This window comes from Myotis lucifugus, unplaced genomic scaffold (assembly GCF_000147115.1).
Source record: "Myotis lucifugus unplaced genomic scaffold, Myoluc2.0 scaffold_23, whole genome shotgun sequence".
In the NCBI taxonomy this organism is placed as follows: domain Eukaryota; kingdom Metazoa; phylum Chordata; class Mammalia; order Chiroptera; family Vespertilionidae; genus Myotis; species Myotis lucifugus.
Window position 1 is genome coordinate 27,164 of NW_005871071.1, and position 19,820 is coordinate 46,983.

Below are 19,820 nucleotides of genomic sequence, written 5' to 3' on the forward strand. Positions count from 1 at the left end.
CCAAACTACAGTGGGAAGGCCAGAGAGAGTTGGGGGGCAGGAGGGAGGGGATTAAGAGATCAACCGAAGGACTTGTATGCATGCATATAAGCATAACTAATGGACATAAGACACTGGGGGGTAAGGGAGGGTAGGGGTGTGTCAAGGGCGGGGGGGAAAAAAAAGGACACTTATGTAATACCCTTTGTAATACTTTAAGCGAAAAATAAAAAAATATTAAAAAAAAAAAAAAAAAAAAAAAAAAAAAAACCAGGCTGCGCGTGCACAGGAACTGGTGGGTGGGGACGGGGGCAGGGACTTGCACCACCGGGACATGAGGCTGCTGCCGGCCCCACCCCACCCCCCCACCCCCCCCACCCCCCAGGGCAGAGGGCGAGCAGGCCTGCCACGCCACCCGGCCTGGATGGGGGCATCAGGATGGGGGCGCGGCCTCAGCTGAGAGCTCTCAGCACTCCCACGCCAGGGTCTGAAGGCACAGGGAGGAAGGGAGAAAAGATGGGCAGTTAGGGGGTTTAGGCCAGGAGGGGAGAGCAGATAGGCAGTTAGGGGGATCATACAAGGAGGGGAGAGCAGTTCGGGGGGATCAGGCCAGCAGGGGAGCAGTTAGGGGCATCAGGCAGGCAGGCAAGTGAGCGCTTAGAAGCTAGTGGTTCTGGATTGCGAGGGGAATCCCAAATTGGAGAGGGTGCAGACCAGGCTGAGGGACCCCCCCCCCTCCGCACCGCCCCCCTTTGCATGAATTTCATGCATTGGGCCTCTAGTCTATAATAATCCCATTAGGAGCTTAACAGATCAGTGACTATTTCTCATATAGCACCCATGTCACTTGTTAGAGAACCCTATCCATGAAAGGTTACTTGCAGTATTTAAAAACCTTCCTTTACACCAGGAGTTCTCAAACTACGGCCCGCGGGCCACATGCAAATACAAATATTGTATTTGTTCCCATTTTGTTTTTTTACTTCAAAATAAGATATGTGCAGTGTGCATAGGAATTTGTTCATAGTTTTTTTTTAAACTATAGTCCGGCCCTCCAACGGTCTGAGGGACAGTGAACTGGCCCCCTGTTTAAAAAGTTTGAGGACCCCTGCTTTACACAGATAAGTAACAAGTGTGATTAAGACACAATATTAAAAAGTTATAACAAGCCCCAGTTGGGTGGCTCGGTTGGAGCATTATCCTGTACATCAAAAGGCTGCGGGTTCAATCCCCAGTTAAAGTACATACAGGAGGCAACCGATCAATGTTTCTCTCTCATATCAATGTTTTCCTCTCTCTTTCTCTATCTCTCTCTCTCTCTCTCCCTCCAGTGAGGATTTTTTTTAAAGTTATAATAGGCTGTTTAAAACCTAAACTAGCTTTGATTCGAATACCATTCTAGAAATATGAAGTGCTTGTGTAGACATGATCTTGTAGAGACACAGCCTTTTAAAATGAGGTTACCATAGCATGGACTCTCTCTTATGTTAAGGTTACTTCGAAAGGAAGTAGTTTTCATGGGTAAAATAGTTTTACTCTGAAATTCACATAAAGTTGGAATTGCATGAAATAACAATTGTCAGTTGACCTTAACCTGTTTTAGACAAAATGTGCTTAGAAACAAAACCTGCTAGGAAAAGTAATTCATACCCAAAAAACTTAATTTTATTATAGAGGTGAAAAGCATGTCACAAGAAAAAAACGACACGTCCTAATTCCCCAGAAATTGGGAGTCCTAATCTTAAAGAATCTCCCAACAGGGGGTTTGAATGGACTTACCAGGACAGAGAAGGCAAGGGAAAACTCAAGCCCAGCTAGATAAAAAGAATTTGACTATAAAAGAACTTTATGGGGTAGATTAGACAAAAATTACTCGTCAGTTCGACTTCGATCACAAAAGGGTAGGAAGTAAAAACAGAATGTATTCAACTTATCAGGATTCTCCAAAGTCATACTGTTCAGCCCCACCAGTGTGGCTCAGTGGTTGAGCATTGACCCATGAACCCGAAGGTCACCACCTGGGTTTCCAGCTCCACCCTCAGTGGGGGGCGTGCAGGAGGCAGCCAGCCCATCAATGATTCTTATCATTGATGTTTCTATCCCTCTCCCTTCCTCTCTGAAATCAACAGAAACATGTTTAAAAAAAAAAAAAAGTAAGTCATACTGTTCAATTTTTCTAACAGTAATTGCCAACGTCTTAAAGTGTTTGAAAGTTTAATGCTTCTAGGTGGAAGCCCGGTAATGTCACTACATTTTTATGCAGCTTTTTAAAACCAGCCTTACAACCAGGAGGTCGGAACTCAGCAGCAAAGGAAAAGTAGATCCAAGTACAATTCAAGCCCGCAGGAAAAATTTCCAAAACACCATTAACACTTGGATTTTTGCAAAGAAGAAATCAGTGGGGTCAAGCTTGATCCAACATTCAGAACACTCTACTGACTACGGAATTTCTTCCCGTCCTCTCCCCACCCCCACCGCGGGGCCCTTAGCCGGTAAGGAGTCTGCGAGCAGAGGGAGGAAATCCGAGAGGCGGGTGTTCCGACAGCTCTCTAGCAACCAAGAGCACTCGGTCGCCCCCAGGGCGCCAGGCCCGGGCTCGGGCGGCTCCCGGTACCGGTGCCACCTCCCAGTGCTGGGCTGGCTTCCCACCCCCACCCCAGCTCGGAGACCCGCAGGGCGGGGAACCGGCCAGCGGAGCCCAGGCCCGGAGAGGCCGGCCGAACAGGACAGGCCGCAGGGGAAGCGGGCAGCCGGAAGAGGGGGAAAGCGGGGGGGGGGGGGGGGGGGGGTTAAAGAGGGGAGGGGGGGGGGGTTGGGACGGCCTTTTCCCCCAAAAACCCGAGTTTGAAAAAAAAAGGAAAACGGCCCAAAGGGCCGGGCGGGCAAAAAACCCCGGGCGGGGGCCGGGGGTCCGGGGTCCCTACCGGGGGGGGGTGGGGGAACCCCAAAGAGAACCGCCCGGGAGGGGGGGCCGTGCCCCCGGAGGAGAACCGGGGGGGGGGGGGGAGACAAGGGGCCCCCCGGGCCGGTTAGGGCCCCCATTCCCAGGCCCCCCCCCCGGTGGGATTTTCGGGGGGGCCCCATATTCAAGGATTTAAAAAAAGGGACGGTCTCGCGGCCCCATTGGGCGGCCGTACGCACGGTGCGCTCTTCCCATTGGCTAAGCGGGAGGCATTCCCGCATGCTGATTGGCTGAACTTTCCAGACGTTTGATTGTCATAACAACCGGTTGTTTTTCTGCCTGTCTTTTAAAAAAATCTCGGCCTCCTAGATAAACAATTAAATGTCTCATTGAGAAATCAGACGTAGGGCGTCTTCTCTGAATTTTAATAAGGCCTCAGCTACGATGTTTCTCTACGTTTGTACTGGGTGGGCGGAAGTTGGCTCTAGGGAGCACCCTGAAAATGCCATTTCTCATCTTTATTCCTTTTCCGGAAATTTCGAGTTGGAGTTCAGGTTGGGTTGGTTTGGGTCCTGAACAGGCGCCCTTGGATGGCTCAGTGCTGCATTGTATAAGGTAGTTGAGACTCAAACGTGTGCTAAGGGAGTGGGAATTGTGGCGTTTATCCAAAAGCTAAGATTCCCAGGAGAGGCAAAAAGGAGAAAAGGTAAATGCCATTGGTGTGATTTGTGATTCATGTAAGATCTTCATTGTTGCCGGCACCTATTACCATTGCTTGGTATGTGTTTTGGTTGGTGCTCAATAAATGTTCGTTGAATAAGTGATCCTATGATGTGCAGAATGCTTTAGAATGAAAAAGAAGGTGTGATCCAGCCTTGAGCAGAAGGCTAGGAGGATCAGGTCAAGACAGGAAAACAGGAAAGAAAAAAGTGAGAAGAACTGGAAAGGGGAGAAGGAAGAGGTAAAGAAAGGCCCAATGCCCACAATAAAGGTAGTGCAATGACTCCTGAAAACAGGCATCATCTAAGCATTTGAGCCAGAATTCCTATCACACCTAGTCTACTCTTTAAAAAATGGTTTACCTCTCTATTATTGGGGTACCAATAAGCCTTAAATGAAGTTAAATGATCTGTATTAAATTCCTTCCCTTGCCCTTGCATCTGACATTTCTAAACCTGTTTCCTCTTTTATAAAACAGGAATAACTACAGCTACTAAGCAGCATAGCAAGATGTTAGTGTACCCATCATCCTATAAGAAAAAGTCTTGGGAAGGAAAATAGATTTTTAATGCATTGGGGTTGTGAGTAAAATTATATTTCCTGCTTTATTTCTTTTTTTTTTTAAATATATTTTATTGATTTTTTTCAGAGAGGAAGGGAGAGAGATAGAGAGTTAGAAACATCGATGAGAGAGAAACATCGATCAGCTGCCTCCTGCACACCTCCCACTGGGGATGTGCCCGCAACCCACGTACATGCCCTTGACCGGAATCGAACCTGGGACCCCTCAGTCCGCAGGCCGACGCTCTATCCACTTGGGGTTGTGAGTAAAATTATATTTCTGCTTTATTATTATAATATGGTGTTAAGAACTACAACTATAAAAGTAATCTTCACCATCTTACAGGGCTTTGTAAACAAAAATGCAACGAGTGGTAAAGTGTTCTTATTAACTAACTTGACATTGTCAAAATAAATTACTTTAATCCATATTAGACATATTGTATTTTCATTATCAATGGAAGTAATTTCTTTTGTATCCCTCACTGCAACTAACCTAGAACCTTACAAATTAACTGTGATTCAACCTCTTGTTTAATGTATTATGGTCCTATGTTTTTATGTCCTGTTCCCTCCTGCCTTAGATAACATTGGTCACTCCTCCTATATACTAATTTATATAAACTTTCTCGTTGAAGCCTCATAACAATCCTTATAAAGCAGGTAGTATCCCAATTTTTGTCATTTTTTTATTGAGGTAAAATTGACATTAATTTTAGGTGTACAACATGATTCTATATTTGTATATATTGCAGAATGATCATCACAATAATTCCAGTTAACATCTGTCACATATTATCTCAATTTGAAAAAACGAAGGCTCCGAGAAGTTAAATGTCTCGGCTGCTGTCATAGCACTTGAGTTTCAGAGCCAGGATTTGTAATTGGTCTAATTCCAAAGCCTGTGCTCTTTCCACTGCAGTTACCATTTGTTCACTCTATTTACAGTTGGCAGAAAGAGTGAAGACTGGGGAAAGTTTGGAACAGTCCTCGAAGGAAATTGAATAGAAAATTAACCAATTGGTCATGTAAAATTCTACATGATCAATTCACTTTATTTTCATTTCTTGGTCAAGTACTGCTTCAAAAAGATATGCATGTGAACTTCAGTGAGTATGGGGTGAAGGAAGAATATTGCAGGCAGAAGGAGCACCCCAAGAAAAGCACAGAGCACCAGTACTGGACGGGTTTGGTGGTAAACAAAGTGAGTGCTTGCTTTGGCAGGGCCTATTGGGCTTCAAGGTACCTGTTGCCTAGTGTCTTCCAACCCCATGGAAAGGAGTCAGAGACAGAGATTCTGAGGTTCCTGCACAAATGTCCAGGCCCTAGAGCACCAAATGGGAATTCTGTTCTGACACCTAAATCCCCCAGCTGGGGGTACAGGCTTGCAGTCTTGGCTATGAGAATTATCCTTCTGAATCACCAAAGATTTGCTTGCTGTTTGACAGACCCTCCTTATTTCCTATTTCTTATTCAGATACCCACTACTTTCTCCCAGTCTTGAGATTCTTTTGATCCAGGACTTTCCCACATTGAGACTACTTCACAGTCAGATAGCCACTGTTGATGGAGAATTTAAATTTTTAGGAGGCAAAAATTGCCCAGGTCAAGTCAAGGCTGGAAACCTCATAGCCCTCCTAGAAGTCCCACTAGGACCCTCTGAAACTCAGCCCCAGGTGCTGCTTAATTTCAGCAGATGCACTGCATGTGCTCCAGGTGGGCAGGGGTGTTGGGTTTTTGCACCATTTCATCTCCAGTGCCCATAACAAGGTGCTTATTTATTGCTGCATTTTAACGCCAATTCACTTGGGTTACGTGCAAGTGTATCACATAGGACAAGTCCAAAAGCTTACCTCATGTTCCTGGTTTCCTTGAAGAATACTTTCCCCTTCTGTCCTTGGTGACCTTTGGTAGCCATTGTTCCAGATCACAGTGAGGACATCAAGGGCCCGGTGTAATTAATATACCATTAATTTGTGAATGACATAACTGACAAATGATGATTTTCATCAGCTGATTTTGATCAGAACACAGCTGTCTTCCTAATGTGGCACTAATTTCTCTCCCTCAGTTGCTCTTATCCCATTTGTTTCCCACCACCACCCATTTCTGCCTACCAGTTTGATTTCTTCTCTTCTTTCAACTAGCTAGGAGATAAACTAAACTATATTTGAGATATTAAAATTAACATGTCGGTGTGCCAGGCACTGCAGGGAACACAGAGAATATAGTATGAGCCATGTCCTCAAGTTCAAAACAAGAAAGGGGATTATCGAAACAAAATTACTCTAAGAGGCAGAACCTATAAAATACTGAGCACAAAGGAGAGATTAATTCAAAATGGGGGGAGATGAAGGAAGGCTTACTAGAAGGGGGACATTAGAGCTGAGCATTGATGGAGGGTTAGATTTTAGCAGGCGGCAATGGCAAAGGCATTTAAGAAGTGGAACAATAAGAATAAACCTGTGAAAAAAAGCAATGTATGTAGTCTTGGGCATTTGGATGATAAGTATATTAAAGATAAAGCTGCAAAAGTCCAGAAAATGAGGAGTCAAGGACAATTTTTAAGAAGCATAATGACTTTGTCAAAATTTTGCTTTAGAAATCTGACCCCTGAGAGGCATGGAGGGTGGATTAGAGTGGGTGGGAAAGCTAAGGGTTTCCCAGGTGAAACTTGGACGAGTTTGGAGAATGGGAGGGTTGGGGGGGAAGGTTTGAGAGGCATTTTAAGAGAAATGACAGACCCTTGGTTGGAACATCATTCAGAGTGTCATACCCATGCACTAAAAGGTTGCAGTTCCATTCCCAGTCAGGGAATCAATAAACATATCCTTGGGTGAGGATTAAAAAAATAAAGTTTTGCCTGCCGGCATGACTCAATGGTTGAGCGTCAACCCATGAACCAGGAGGTCACGGTTTGATTTCCAGTCAGGGCACATGCCCAGGTCGTGGTCTCAATCCCCAGTGTGAGGCATGATTCTCTCATGATGGATGTTCCTATCTCTCTCTCCCTCTCCCTTCCGCTCTGAAATCAATAAAAAAAAATTTGAAAAAAGTTTTCAGGGCTTTGGTTAAAATTTTGTCAAGAGTTGCACAAACTAAGTTATAAATAAATATAGTAACTTTCATGATAATTTCTTTCTTACAAAAATAAAGCCTTTTCTTCTGCCTTGCTTGCGTCCATATTGACCTACTGCTTTCACCTTGACCAATACTAGCTCAACATTGTCTTTTCCAGTATTGCTGGCTAGGCAGGGTACATGGGTATGTCCTAGTCTAGGGCCTGTACATTTGCCCAGAAATAGAGACTCTGAGAGGTGGAAAGAAACACCTTTCTAGTGCCTTTATGAGCCTTCACTCAAAATGCTTTCTTAAAATCTGGACCTCACGCTTGTGGATTATCTGTCTTGTTTTTGTTGTTACATTTTAATCAACCAAATGCCTTCTATAAGCAAGGTACTGTGCATATATTAGGGGAAAAAAACAAAAGCAAAAAAACTACATCTCTACCCTCATGGTGCTTAAAATATAGAGATAAGGTACATGAAAGAACACCACCATAATTCACTCATGCTTAGAGAGTGAGTAGAAAGGTAAGAGTTCTGTTGAGGATAAGAAACCATTGACTCGTGTTTTTACATTATGCTGTTCGATTATTCATGCATGTCTGGTTCACTGTTACAAGATAAACATTGTGAGACACTAAGTTTTGTATCATATCCTAGTCAGCCTTAGTGGGACATTAAGGAGCTGAAGAATTCAAAGAATGTCCCAACTAGCATATCAAGTTGACTTTTTCTGTTGCAGCCCCAATTCCAGGCTATGCTGTGCCTGGGAGGTGTGCAGGTCCATTGGGACATGAGAGCCAGTCCCATCATCACATAGATGATAGTGTCTCATTTCTCTTCAGTTTGTAATCCTTTTCCAATCCATTCTTATTCCTCCTATTTTCACACCTGTTTTTCTGGAAACCTGTGCTCCCTTAGAAAATACCACCATTCCAAGACCTAACTCACACCTAACATGGAATTATGTAATTCCATAAATGTTCAGACCACCTCTGGAATAATGATCGTTAATAGGTGTTGTACTTTGAAGAACATTAATAAACTAGAAGTATCCAGAAAATGGTGATAAGAACAGCTACAAGGCTTAAGATTCAGTTTAAACAAAAACAAAGGTTCTAAGGATCTTTCACTTGTAGACCTAAAGAAGTCAAGACATAAGTCCTACCATAAATATTCGAGGAGCTAGCAAATAGCAAGAAACCAGATTTATGCTCTAGAACAGTGATGGCGAACCTATGACACGCATGTCAGAGGTGACACGCGAACTCATTTTTTTGGTTGATTTTTCTTTGTTAAATGGCATTTAAATATCCTATCTAATAAAAGAGAAACATGGTAATTAGCCGTAACTTTGCTACCCTTCCCATTGGCTAATCAGGGCGATATGCAAATTAACTGCCAACCAAGATGGTGGCCAGCAGCCAGGCAGGGAAGCGAACTGGAGGCTTGCTTGCTCCATGATGGAGGAAGCCAAGGTTCCCCGCCTTCCGCTGCTGGGCTCTGAGCTGCAGTTTAAGAAACATTGTTGCAATTATAGAAGCAAAAAAAAAAAAAACCCCAGATACCTGCTTTCAGCCGTCAGAGCTGGAGCGAGCAGGATCGAAACAGTGTTACAATTATAGAACCCAACAAACCAGATACCTGCTTTGAGCAGCCGAGGCCTCAAGCTGGAGCCGGCCTCAGAGCTAAAGCCGGCTTTCAGCTCCAGTGACAGCCATAGAAGGTAAATAAATCCCAGAATAAAAGAAAAAAAGGACAGGTTGGAAGCTTCAGTCGCCCACCAGCCTGAAAACGGCCCTCAGCCCCTCACCCAGACTGGCCAGGCACCCCAGTGGGGACCCCCACCCTGAAGGGGGTGTGACCAGCTGCAAACAGCCATCATCCCCTCATCCAGGCTGGCCAGGCATCCCAGTGAGGACCCCCACCCTGAAGGGGGTGTGACCAGCTGCAAACAGCCATCATCCCCTCATCCAGGCTGGCCAGGCACCCCAGTGGGGACCCCCACCCTAAAGGGGGTGTGACCAGCTGCAAACAGCCATCATCCCCTTATCCAGGCTGGCCAGGCACCCAAGCGGGACCCCCACCCTGATCCAGGACACCCTTCAGGGCAAACCAGCCGGCCCCCACCCATGTACCAGGCCTCTATCCTATAAGAGTAAAAGGGTAATATGCCTCCCAGCACCGGGATCAGCGGAGCCACGAGGCCTCCCGAACCCAGGATCAGCAGAGCAGCGAGGCCTCCCAGCACTGGGATCAGCAGAGCAGCGAGGCCTCACTGCCCCTGTGTCAAGCAGAGCCGTGAGGCCTCCCAGCACTGGGATCAGCAGAGCCGCAAGGCCTCCTGGCCCCTGGAGCAGCGTGACAGGGGGCAGCGCCCAAACCCCCTGATCGCCCTGCGGCTCTGTGTGTGACAGGGGGCGGGGCCACAACCTCCCTATCCACCCTGCTCTGTTCGTGACAGGGTGCGGCGCCCCAACCCCCTGATCGGCCCTGCTCTGTGTGTGACAGGGTGCTGCGCCCCAACCCCCCCCCATGGGCCCTGCTCTGTATGTGACAGGGTGGAGCCACAATCTCCCCATCGGCCCTGCCCTGAATGTGACAGGGGGGAGTGCCCCAACCCCCTGATCGGCCCTGCTGTGTGTGTGACAGGGTACGGAGCCCCAACCCCCCTGATGGGCCCTGCTCTCTGTGTGACAGGGGGTGGCGCCGCAACCTCCCCATCGACCCTGCCTTGAGTGTGACAGGAGGCGGCGCCCCGACCCCCCAATCGGCCCTATCCTGAGCGTGACTGGGGTGGCATCGCAACCCCCCAATCAGCCCTGCTCTGAGCCCAACCAGGGGCTGCACCTAGGGATTGGGCCTGCCCTCTGCCACCCGGGAGCAGGCCTAAGCCAGCAGGTCGTTATCTCCCGAGGGGTCCCAGACTGTGAGAGGGCACAAGTGGGGCTGAGGGACATCCCCCCGCCACCAGTGCACAAATTTTTGTGCACTGGGCCTCTAGTATAAAATAAATATCAAAAATATAAGTCTTTGTTTTACTATGGTTGCAAATATCAAAAAATTTCTATGTGACACGGCACCAGAGTTAAGTTAGGGTTTTTCAAAATGCTGACACGCCGAGCTCAAAAGGTTCGCCATCACTGCTCTAGAATATAGAATAGGACCCTATGTGAGCTTATAGGAAGATCTATCAAAGGAAAAGAATGATTGCAACTGTTTACAAAAGAAATGTGCTTCTTCAATAAGTAGTGACCTCTGCCCAGCCAGCTCAATGGTTGAGTGTCGATCCATGAACCAGGAGGTCATGGTTCAATTTCAGTCCAAGCACATGCCTGGGTTGCATTGCAGGCTTGATCCTGAGTAGGGGGCATGCAGGAGGCAGCCAATCAATGATTCTCTCTCATCATTGATGTTTCTATTCCTCTCCCCGTCTCCTTTCCTCTCTCTGAAATCAATTAAAACATTTTTCTTTTTTTAAAGCAGTGACCCATCATTTCTGGAAGAACATAACCAGAGGCATGATAATTGCATTAGTCAGGGTTCTCCAGAGGTAGCTGATAGATTATGGAAGCTGATAAATCCCATAATCCAGTCTGCAATCTGGAGACCAGGGAGAGTCTATGGTGGAGTTCCAGTCCAAAGGTGACAGGCTAGAGACACAAGAAGAGCCTCACTTTGAGTCCAAAAGCAGGAGAAAAACGATGTCCCAGCTCCAGGGCAGTCAGGCAGGAGGAATTCTCCCTCATTTACAGGTGAGGGGCTGGGGAGGCAAATCTTTTTGTTCTATTCAGGCCTTCAACTGATTGGATGGGGCCCACCCACATTAGGGAGGGCAATCTGCTTTACATAGTCTACAGATTCTAATGTTCATCTCATCTAGAAACACTCCCACAGATACACCCAGAATAACATTTGAGCAAATGTCTGGGCACTTCATGGTGCAGTCAAGCTGACACAAAATTAACCATTACAATAATCATCTATCAAGAACACCACAGAAAGAATTTCTAAATTATACAAAGATATTGTAGTCAAAGGACCAGAAACCCTAGCCATCTCCATCCCGTAAGTTTTTCTCAAATATCAGCATAGGAAAGCGATTCCGCTGATGATTATACTTAAGGACAGAGACCATTTTGCACATATGGCTTCTCCAATTCTAGACTTTGTTTTAGGGGTGGGGGACTAAATACATCCAGGAAGCTTGTACTCGGAATTCTAACAAAGCAATGGGGCTTTGCTGTGATAGAGTAAGGATGGCCACAATTTTTTGCTACCGCTTCTATTAACAGGTATAGTCTATCTCCCCTCCCCTTGAATCTGGGCTAGCCGCATTACTCACTTTGACCAACAGAAGGTGATAAAATGATACTGTGCCTGTTCCAGGCCTGGCAGTTTCTTCTTTCTTAGAGCTCTGAGCCAGCATGTAAACAGGTCTACCAAGCTATCCCTCAGAGGTCACACTGAGAGAAATGCCCAGTGAGTTTTCAGCTGCCCCAGCCACCACAGCGGAAGCATCAGACATCTAAAGGGGGCCGTAGTGGACATTCTACCCCAGTGGAGCTCCCGGCTGAATGCAGCCACGTGAACACGTCATACCACACTGAGAGATGAGCTACTCCTGCCCTGTCCAAGTTGTACAACTACCAGCAAATGTGTTTTAAGCCACTAAGATTTGGGGTGGTTTGTTATAGGAAAGAGATGCACTTATTTGGGGCATCCGCAATCTTTGCACCAAGTAAGCCTTTTTGTTTGCTGGAATAGCCTTTGGTAGGATTTTGGCCACATAAGTCCAGGTGTCTATAGACTAGGTCTTGACATAGGAGATAAGAGTTATTAACTGTGATGTTTTGTTTTAAATGCAGTCTTGTGGTCATTGACAGGCCACATACATGAAGGTGGAGATAAAAAATTCCTAGTGCCTAGTGATATGGTAGCTGTCATACCATCATAGCACAAAGGTTGCAAAAGTCAGCGAGGCTGAGGGTGAGATGGCCAACAACTTTAACCTGGGTGTGGATGAGGATGACTTTGAGAAGCTTCTTAAAGGTGGTTCCTGACGAACTGACTAATGAGTTGTGGGAAATGGAACAGCAACACATAGCTGAAGAAGAGGCAAGGAAAAAGAAAACCAGAAGAAAAAGAAGACACCTCCCTCCCAAGAAAATTCAGTGAAGGGTGTAGCAGAAGCTTTTGCAGACATCAGAAAGCTCATTAAAAAGTGTGAAAATATATCTCTCCCTTCCTCTCTGAAATCAACAAAAATATATTTTAAAAAGCATTTTAAAAAGTGTGAAAACATGGACCCCAACATTAAAAGGTTTTCATTAATAGAGGAATGTTCATGGTTCGCATCTGGCTACAAGCAAATCTATGAAGATAACGTTAATTTATTATTGGAAAAATATATATTTTAAAAATATATTTTTATTGATTTCAGAGAGGAAGGGAGAGGGAGAGAGAGAGATAGAAACATCAATGATGAGAGAGAATCATTGATCGGTTGCCTCCTGCAAGGCCCACACTGGGGATCAAGCCCACAACCCGGGCATGTACTCGACTGGAATCGAACTGTGACTTCCTAGTTCATACCGTAGGACGATGCTCAACTACTGAGCCACACCAGCTGGGCTGCCTAACACAATTAGGAGAGAATGAAAAATTCTAGTTGTTAGTTTCTCCATAAAATTTTCTTTTAGGTCAGAGAGAATAAATGGTTTCCTCTCCTGCACCAATTCTGATCCACTAGCAGTAGCTGCCTAACACACAGCACTGGATGGTTCTGGTGGGTGATGCTCCTGCTGTGACTGCAAGGCAAGGGAAGAAAGCACATGTGCTGGGATTCTTCTGACCCTCTGGTAGGAGAAAAACTCCAACTCATCAGAGAAGGGCTGAAGAGGATTGTTCCTGCTTTTCTAGTAATTAGCTGCTTGTATATAAGAGAAAGATTAGCACAAACCCTGATCTACAGTTCAGTACCTTGCTAGGCTACAATTTGTAACCAAAGGCAAGTATGCACTATATGCTCTTCATACTCACTATCTCATTTAATTCTAATAACCTAACTTCTGTTTTATAAAAATTAAAAAATGAGGCTCAGAAAGTTTCAGTTGTTCAAAACAGCACAATTCAAAGCCCAAGTCTGTCTGACACTAAAGCATCCCAAAAATCATTTGTGTGGCTTATGACAGGATACACAGGAGAGAGGAGACTGTCCCTAGTAGGCCCAACCACAAAATTGGTAACATTTAACTTTCTCAGTAAGAATTATTTGTTTTGGATATAAGTCTTAATTGAAGAAAATTACTGTAATCTATAACTCAGAGGATATTTTGATCTTGATATATCCAATATCGTGACACATATTGGATAAGTCTTGAATAAACAACAAAATTTACTGTTTCCAGAGGTTTTGTAAGTTAAGTGAAAAATCAGGATGCATTTTCTATGGAATTAAACTATTCCCACTTATGAAACACTAATAATGAAATGTCCACAGAGTTTATATTTTAATTTCAGTGTTACAAATACCATTTTTAAAACAGAGCTAGTTTTCTGTATGTCAAAGCGTTATGGTTCAGTTGATGAAGTGTGTTTGCAGCTAAAATAAAGTCACCAGAGTAAGAAAAATGTTTCAAATATCAGTTTATCACTTGCATATTAACAACAATAAAAATAAGGATTTGCTGACAAAAGAATTTTAAAGTATTTGGACAACTATCACTGAAATTTTCATTTTGACATAAGATGCAGCAAAATATGTAAAACACCAAAACAAAGCACAAAAAGTTAAAATATTAAAAATTTTCTTCCTTACTTGTTCATTACTAATCACATTTTCCTTTAACTAACTACAGTACCTTATAAGCTCCTGCATTAACAATTCAGGTTTATGCCACAAATACTTGCATTAAATAAATTTTAAAATAATAAGGCTTTATCTAATAAAAATTCAGTAGCAATTATTGAACAGGTCAACAGGTAGTTGTGCATCTAAATCTGATGAAATCTTAAAAAATAGAGAAATCTATCTGCACTTTTTGTGTTTTGGGAACATCAAGAGGAGTCCTTTATGTAGAATTCTCCCCATCTTATCCCTTGGCACAGACCCTGGGTTTTCCAGTGGCAAAGTCCTACATCCACCACAGGCTCCTTGAAGACAGGCTACTTGCTCTTTTCCCCAGTAAGATGGCAGACATGAACCACTCTTTCATTCTCTGGCCTCCCCGAGCCCCTGCCCTCCACCCTTCTACATCTGCAGCTTAATCAAGTATTTTTAAAAATATTATTTTATATCCAAATTTCTTTACCACAGTCCATCTTCCATCTCTACACACACTATGTTGAAGCATGTTTGATATTGACAATTACTACAGTGTAACATTTAATAATACAAAAAAGACAAATAGCCATAACTAAATGAATACAAACACCAAAGGCAAATTTGCACTTGTCAATTATGCAAATGTCAACTTCAGAGAGATCACTATTTTTGAATTCCAAGATGTTTAATGTAAACTGTTTTACAAAAACTAATTATAAAACACAAAGACAATAGAAATATAAGTTATTTATTAATCAATCCACTTACAAAGCAGGTGGCTTAATGCAAGCTTATTGACATCTTCACATATGATCCATGGGAACATGTCTTCCACATACAGACAGTGATGTTACTGACTGATGCATTTGCAATCTGGGACATATTAAGCATATTTAAACAAATAAAATTAGGCTATCCTGTATATGAAAGCATCTTGATAATATGCATCTTGAAGTGGATTAAAACTTTCTCCAAAGGAGAAATGTTAGTATGTTAACTTAACTTTATATTCTATATTATGCAGTAAATCTTAACTATTGAAATTAAAAATTTTAAATCAGTGATCGACTCTTGGTTAATGTATGAAGTGGGAGTCTAAAATCAGAGCAACAGTAGGTTGACAGTATAATTTGTGCCTCACAGTATCTGCAGATTTACTGTTTTCAAGTTTAAAGAGAAATAAAACAAGAGACATGTAGATTCAGCTAACTTTATTTATCTTTAAACTAATAAAAATCCCTTAAAAGTGATCCTGGGACCTTTAGTATGAATGCATAGATAACCGCTAATGACTGCAATTCTAAATCCTGACTGAATGTGTGTACAAAATCAGTGTAAGCAGATATCTTTACTACACGTGCTTAGCAGAAGACTAAACAAATTCTACATGTCCTCTTCAATTTCCCCAAAATTTTGTTAAATCTGCAAGTATGTACAATCCAGCTAATTGAAATTAATATTTAGTGTTTATCAGAGCTGTTTCACAGCAGCAAAAACTGAACCAGGGAAATAAAGTTTTAAACGAAGTAGGAAAAAGATAAATATAATCAGAACAGCAGTTTAAATGTATAATATCAATATCAACTCTCTGCATTGTGTTGAAAGGAAAAGGATACACCAAGAAAATTTCTATTGATCACTGGTGATGTGAATACCACCTGCATCTGATTGAATATGGTTTGTATTCTGTTCCCAGTATTAAGGATGGTATTTAACTCAGAACTCCATATTGTAAATATACAGCAGCCATTTTGTCCTAATTAAGGAATGTCTTAATACACAATATTATCATTTTCTAGAGGATCTTTATACATCAAACTAAAGTACATGATTGATTAAATTAAAGGTTAGTAATGGATAAAAAAAATTCATAATTCTTAAGACCTGATACTATGTAAAAAACAAAAAGACCACAAAATTCTACTTACTAAAGCAGCTAATCTTGCCTGCAAGTTTAGGGTCACAAGCCCATAATATGTGCAAAGAAATGCAATACAAGGAACCATGCAAAAATACAGTAAAATGATACAGGAAAAATGTCAAATCTAGAAAAAAAGCTTTTATAAATACATCAAAATCAACTGTATACATAAACTGTAGGTCTAGCATTAGTTGTACCATATAGCAGAGCCAGCACTCTAAGTTCAAGGCTTCCAAATCTGCGCAGGTAAGTCATGCCATCTTTGGTTGAACTGCAGTACCGGGAGGATGGGAATGAGAGGGAGGGCAAGAGTTCTGAAACATGGTGTCAACTTTCACTTGGCAGCTGGGCTTCAATGTCCACTCTGCATATGGGGCACTTCTTATTGGTAATCAACCACTGGTCAACACACACTTGGTGGAAAAGGTGCATACAGGGAAGGCGTCTATTACAGGCAAACAAAACAAAAAGCAAAATTAATTTTATGACAACTGCATGTGGCATTTCCTTTTAAACAAATGATACGTGTAATTGTAATGTTTTTAAGTTATTAGACATCTTCCTCTTCCATTCAAAACAATAAAACACCTCTCTAATAAGAGTTATACCTATATTAAATTAACACTCTGAATAATACAATGTATAAATGAACAAGATAATTGCACAGCAATGAAACCAAATCATGTAATATCTCAAGAATTTTAAGAACAATTACTCTGGCAATTAATGCTATTTTTGTTTCTATATGGGAGCTGCCAATACACTGAAGTTGCCAGTACCTTCTCTGTTATGTAATCATTACAAAATCATTACATTATTGAAGTGCTTTAAATATATATAATTTAATTCTCTCTCAAAAACATCAGAATTCATATTATAAATATTTAGCAGCCATGTCATACTAATTAAGGGATTTAATATCAATATTATTTTCTATCTAGAGGATCTTTATATATTAAACTTAAGTACATGATTGATTAAAGGTTAATATTATATTGTTTACAACATAACTGTTGCATTAACTGTTACATTTACTTAATACTATACTACTTTTATAAAAGTAGGTTAAAAGGAGATGTTTACTTAAGTACACTACACTAAGTTATCAATTAGAAATTGAGAAATAAAAAAAACCTAGGAAATCCAGGGTAACATTAAATCTAAGTGTAACAGTGGGATATAAGTTACTGACTTAAGTACCCATTCCTACTTCCATCTACTGTTAAGAGTTGTCATACATTTTCAGACTTCCTAATAGTTAGCAAAAATAGTAGCTAAAAAGAAGTGTTGCAATTACTCATTATTGACAATATTGTCAATAATGTAAAAACTATCTTCCATATTTATAAATCTTCATTGGAAATACAATGTTCAAAAAAACCTTATATGTGATATAAAAGACAATTGTTTATATTTTTCTCTCTCGGCCAATTGAAAAAATATGACAAAATTATCCTTATAAATTAGGGCAACAAAATTACCATATGGTTCTGTTACATATATATAGAACCTGTTTCACATAGGATTATGTTACATTAGAAAAAAAGAACTAGAAACAAAACAATTACTTAAGAGATTATAAGAAAATGCCTAAAATTAATATTGAGTTAATATAATAACATTTTCTAAATCACAGAGTTGCAAGAAGAGAGTAGTCCTACAATTTAAGAGGAAATTTTAAGATAAAATCCATTTATAAAAGATGCTATAGCCCAACCGGTGTTGAGCGTCCACCTATGAACCAGGAGGTTACAGTTCAATTCCTGTTCAGGGCACATGCCCAGCTTGTGGGCTCGATCCCCATTGTGGGGTGTGCAAGAGGCAGCCAATCAATAATTCACTCTCATCATTGATGTTTCTCTCTTCCTCTCCCTTCCTTTCTAAAATCAATAAAAATATATTTTTTAAAAAGACGCTGTAAAATAAATTGTATGGAGCTAAACTGGATCTCCCCCGTCTCAGCCTCAAAAGCCTCTCAAATTCTCCTTTCCCCAAGATTTGTGGAAGACAATTTTGACCACAAAATTTCCATGGCCGACTCATGGTGTGGCCCAAAAATAGGCAGTATATTTCCCATCCCTTTATTGGCAAGATGGAGGCTTTAATCTTTTTACTCTTTCACTCACTATAAGAAGCCAATTCTATATGTCAGAGATTGGTAATAGGGTATGCCAGGAATAATCTTTATTCAGTTTCTAGTCTACTTTTAAATAAATATAATCTCTTGTACAGTTTTGACAACAGATTTTAGATAATTAGCATCTAGTTACCTCACATCTTCACCTTCCTCTAAAATAGACAAACAGATAGTACATTTTTCCTCTGTGTCCTCCTCAGTCCCTTCTTCCCCATCTTGTTTGCAGTGCAGTTTCCTCTGTGAGAACCAATCAGTTGTTACCTTGTTAGTAGAGATGACATTATTGAACAACTGAGTAAAGTTTGTGTTTATTTGAAATACAAAATAAAACAAAACCACACATTCACCCACAACTTATTTCCCAGGTTCAACTGTCATGAATTAATGGATGACTTAAGTGACTATCACCAACTAAATGTTTCGTTATGACCCTTAAATAATCAATCAGCAGCAAAATCAAAGTTAACAGAAATTCATTAGTTCGAAATCTATTATTTTTAATCCACAAAAAGGATGATACACAATATAAACTCTCACTGTCCTATCATGAGCATAGCTAAATAAACTTTATTTTACTAATGAATGTTTCAAAAAAACATTCAAATTAATTAATGCTAATTACAGTACTTAGCTTAGACAGTTGAAAGGACTTAAATTTAATGCTAATACCCCATTAATACACTTAGAAAACAGATGAAAAATACAAAGAATAATTTTCACAATTTATTATTCTCTGTACAGCACAGAACATTGTTTGTTGAAAGAAACTTATTTAACATGTCTATTTCACAACTTCTTGATATACTACTACATAAGGAATTGGGGATAGAATATTAGAAATGTACGTTAACTAAATGTCCATCAAAATAAGTGGCTGGTTAAATTACGGAATTCTGTATATGCTATTAAATAAAGAATATGGGGGATCTGTGAGTGAAGATACAGAATGAAAAGAGAATGTGCCAAACTGTGTGCACAGCAACCCCTTTGTGTTATTTTTTTCAAAGTGGAAGAAAAATATATACATATGCACATTATTATAAATGTATAAAAATATTTGAAAGATTACCTAAAATTCCTTAACCATTATTTTTCTTCTGAGAAGGAAGACTGGTAACAGTCAGCAGGGCAATAAACTTCAGGGTATATATTTTTTTATACTTTGAATATTTTTAAGGATATGTATATATTGTTTTAATAATAAATAATGTATTTGTTATAATGCACAAACTAAAAAAAAGGTCCATATTAAATTTATCCATTTTAATAACAATGTAGATGTTTTACAGAGTAAATTCTTACCTTTTTGTATTTATGTGGATATGTACATCTTTCAATTGTTCCCTGGGATGCTCCACGATTGACATTTCCTAATCTTTCTTCCAAATGAATCAGTTCCTGAAAGTGAAGAATAATTCGTATTAAAAACCAGGATGGTTATTCCTTAAACAGCACTGTCAATATTGTAAAAGAAATAAAGTTCCATATTTATAAACCTGCAATACAATGCAAATAGTGTTCAAAAAGCTATAGTTAGTGCCTGAGCAGTGTGGCCCAGTGATTGAGCATCAACACATGAACCAGGTGATCACAGTTTGATTCCTACACAGGCCACATGCCTGGGTTGTGGGTTCAATCCCTAGTAGGGGGCATGCAGGAGGCAGCCAATCAGTGATTCTCTCTAATCATTGATGTTTCTATACCTCCAC

General features: G+C 41.2%; 2 protein-coding genes across 10 annotated transcripts in view; both read right to left on the reverse strand.

Moving 5' to 3' along the window:
* The window catches only part of CCNB2 (cyclin B2), a 37,190-nt gene extending 22,311 nt beyond the window's left edge, over positions 1-14,879 (reverse strand). The window contains 2 exon segments of the mRNA XM_023751585.1: positions 12,177-12,334; positions 14,822-14,879. Coding sequence (XP_023607353.1) covers positions 12,177-12,334; positions 14,822-14,879 — 216 coding nt within the window.
* RNF111 (ring finger protein 111) overlaps positions 14,720-19,820 on the reverse strand; it is a 103,477-nt gene continuing 98,376 nt past the window's right edge. For 5 of the 9 annotated variants that reach the window (XM_014453384.2, XM_014453385.2, XM_006085894.3 and 2 more), the window contains 3 exons: positions 19,414-19,509; positions 18,245-18,372; positions 14,720-16,419 (listed from right to left, as the gene is read on the reverse strand). In XM_014453384.2, coding sequence (XP_014308870.1) covers positions 16,302-16,419; positions 18,245-18,372; positions 19,414-19,509 — 342 coding nt within the window. In that variant the 3' untranslated portion in view covers positions 14,720-16,301. The remainder of the gene's footprint in view (positions 16,420-18,244; positions 18,373-19,413; positions 19,510-19,820) is intronic. The other 4 variants (XM_006085896.3, XM_006085895.3, XM_006085893.3 and 1 more) reach the window with 2 other exon arrangements.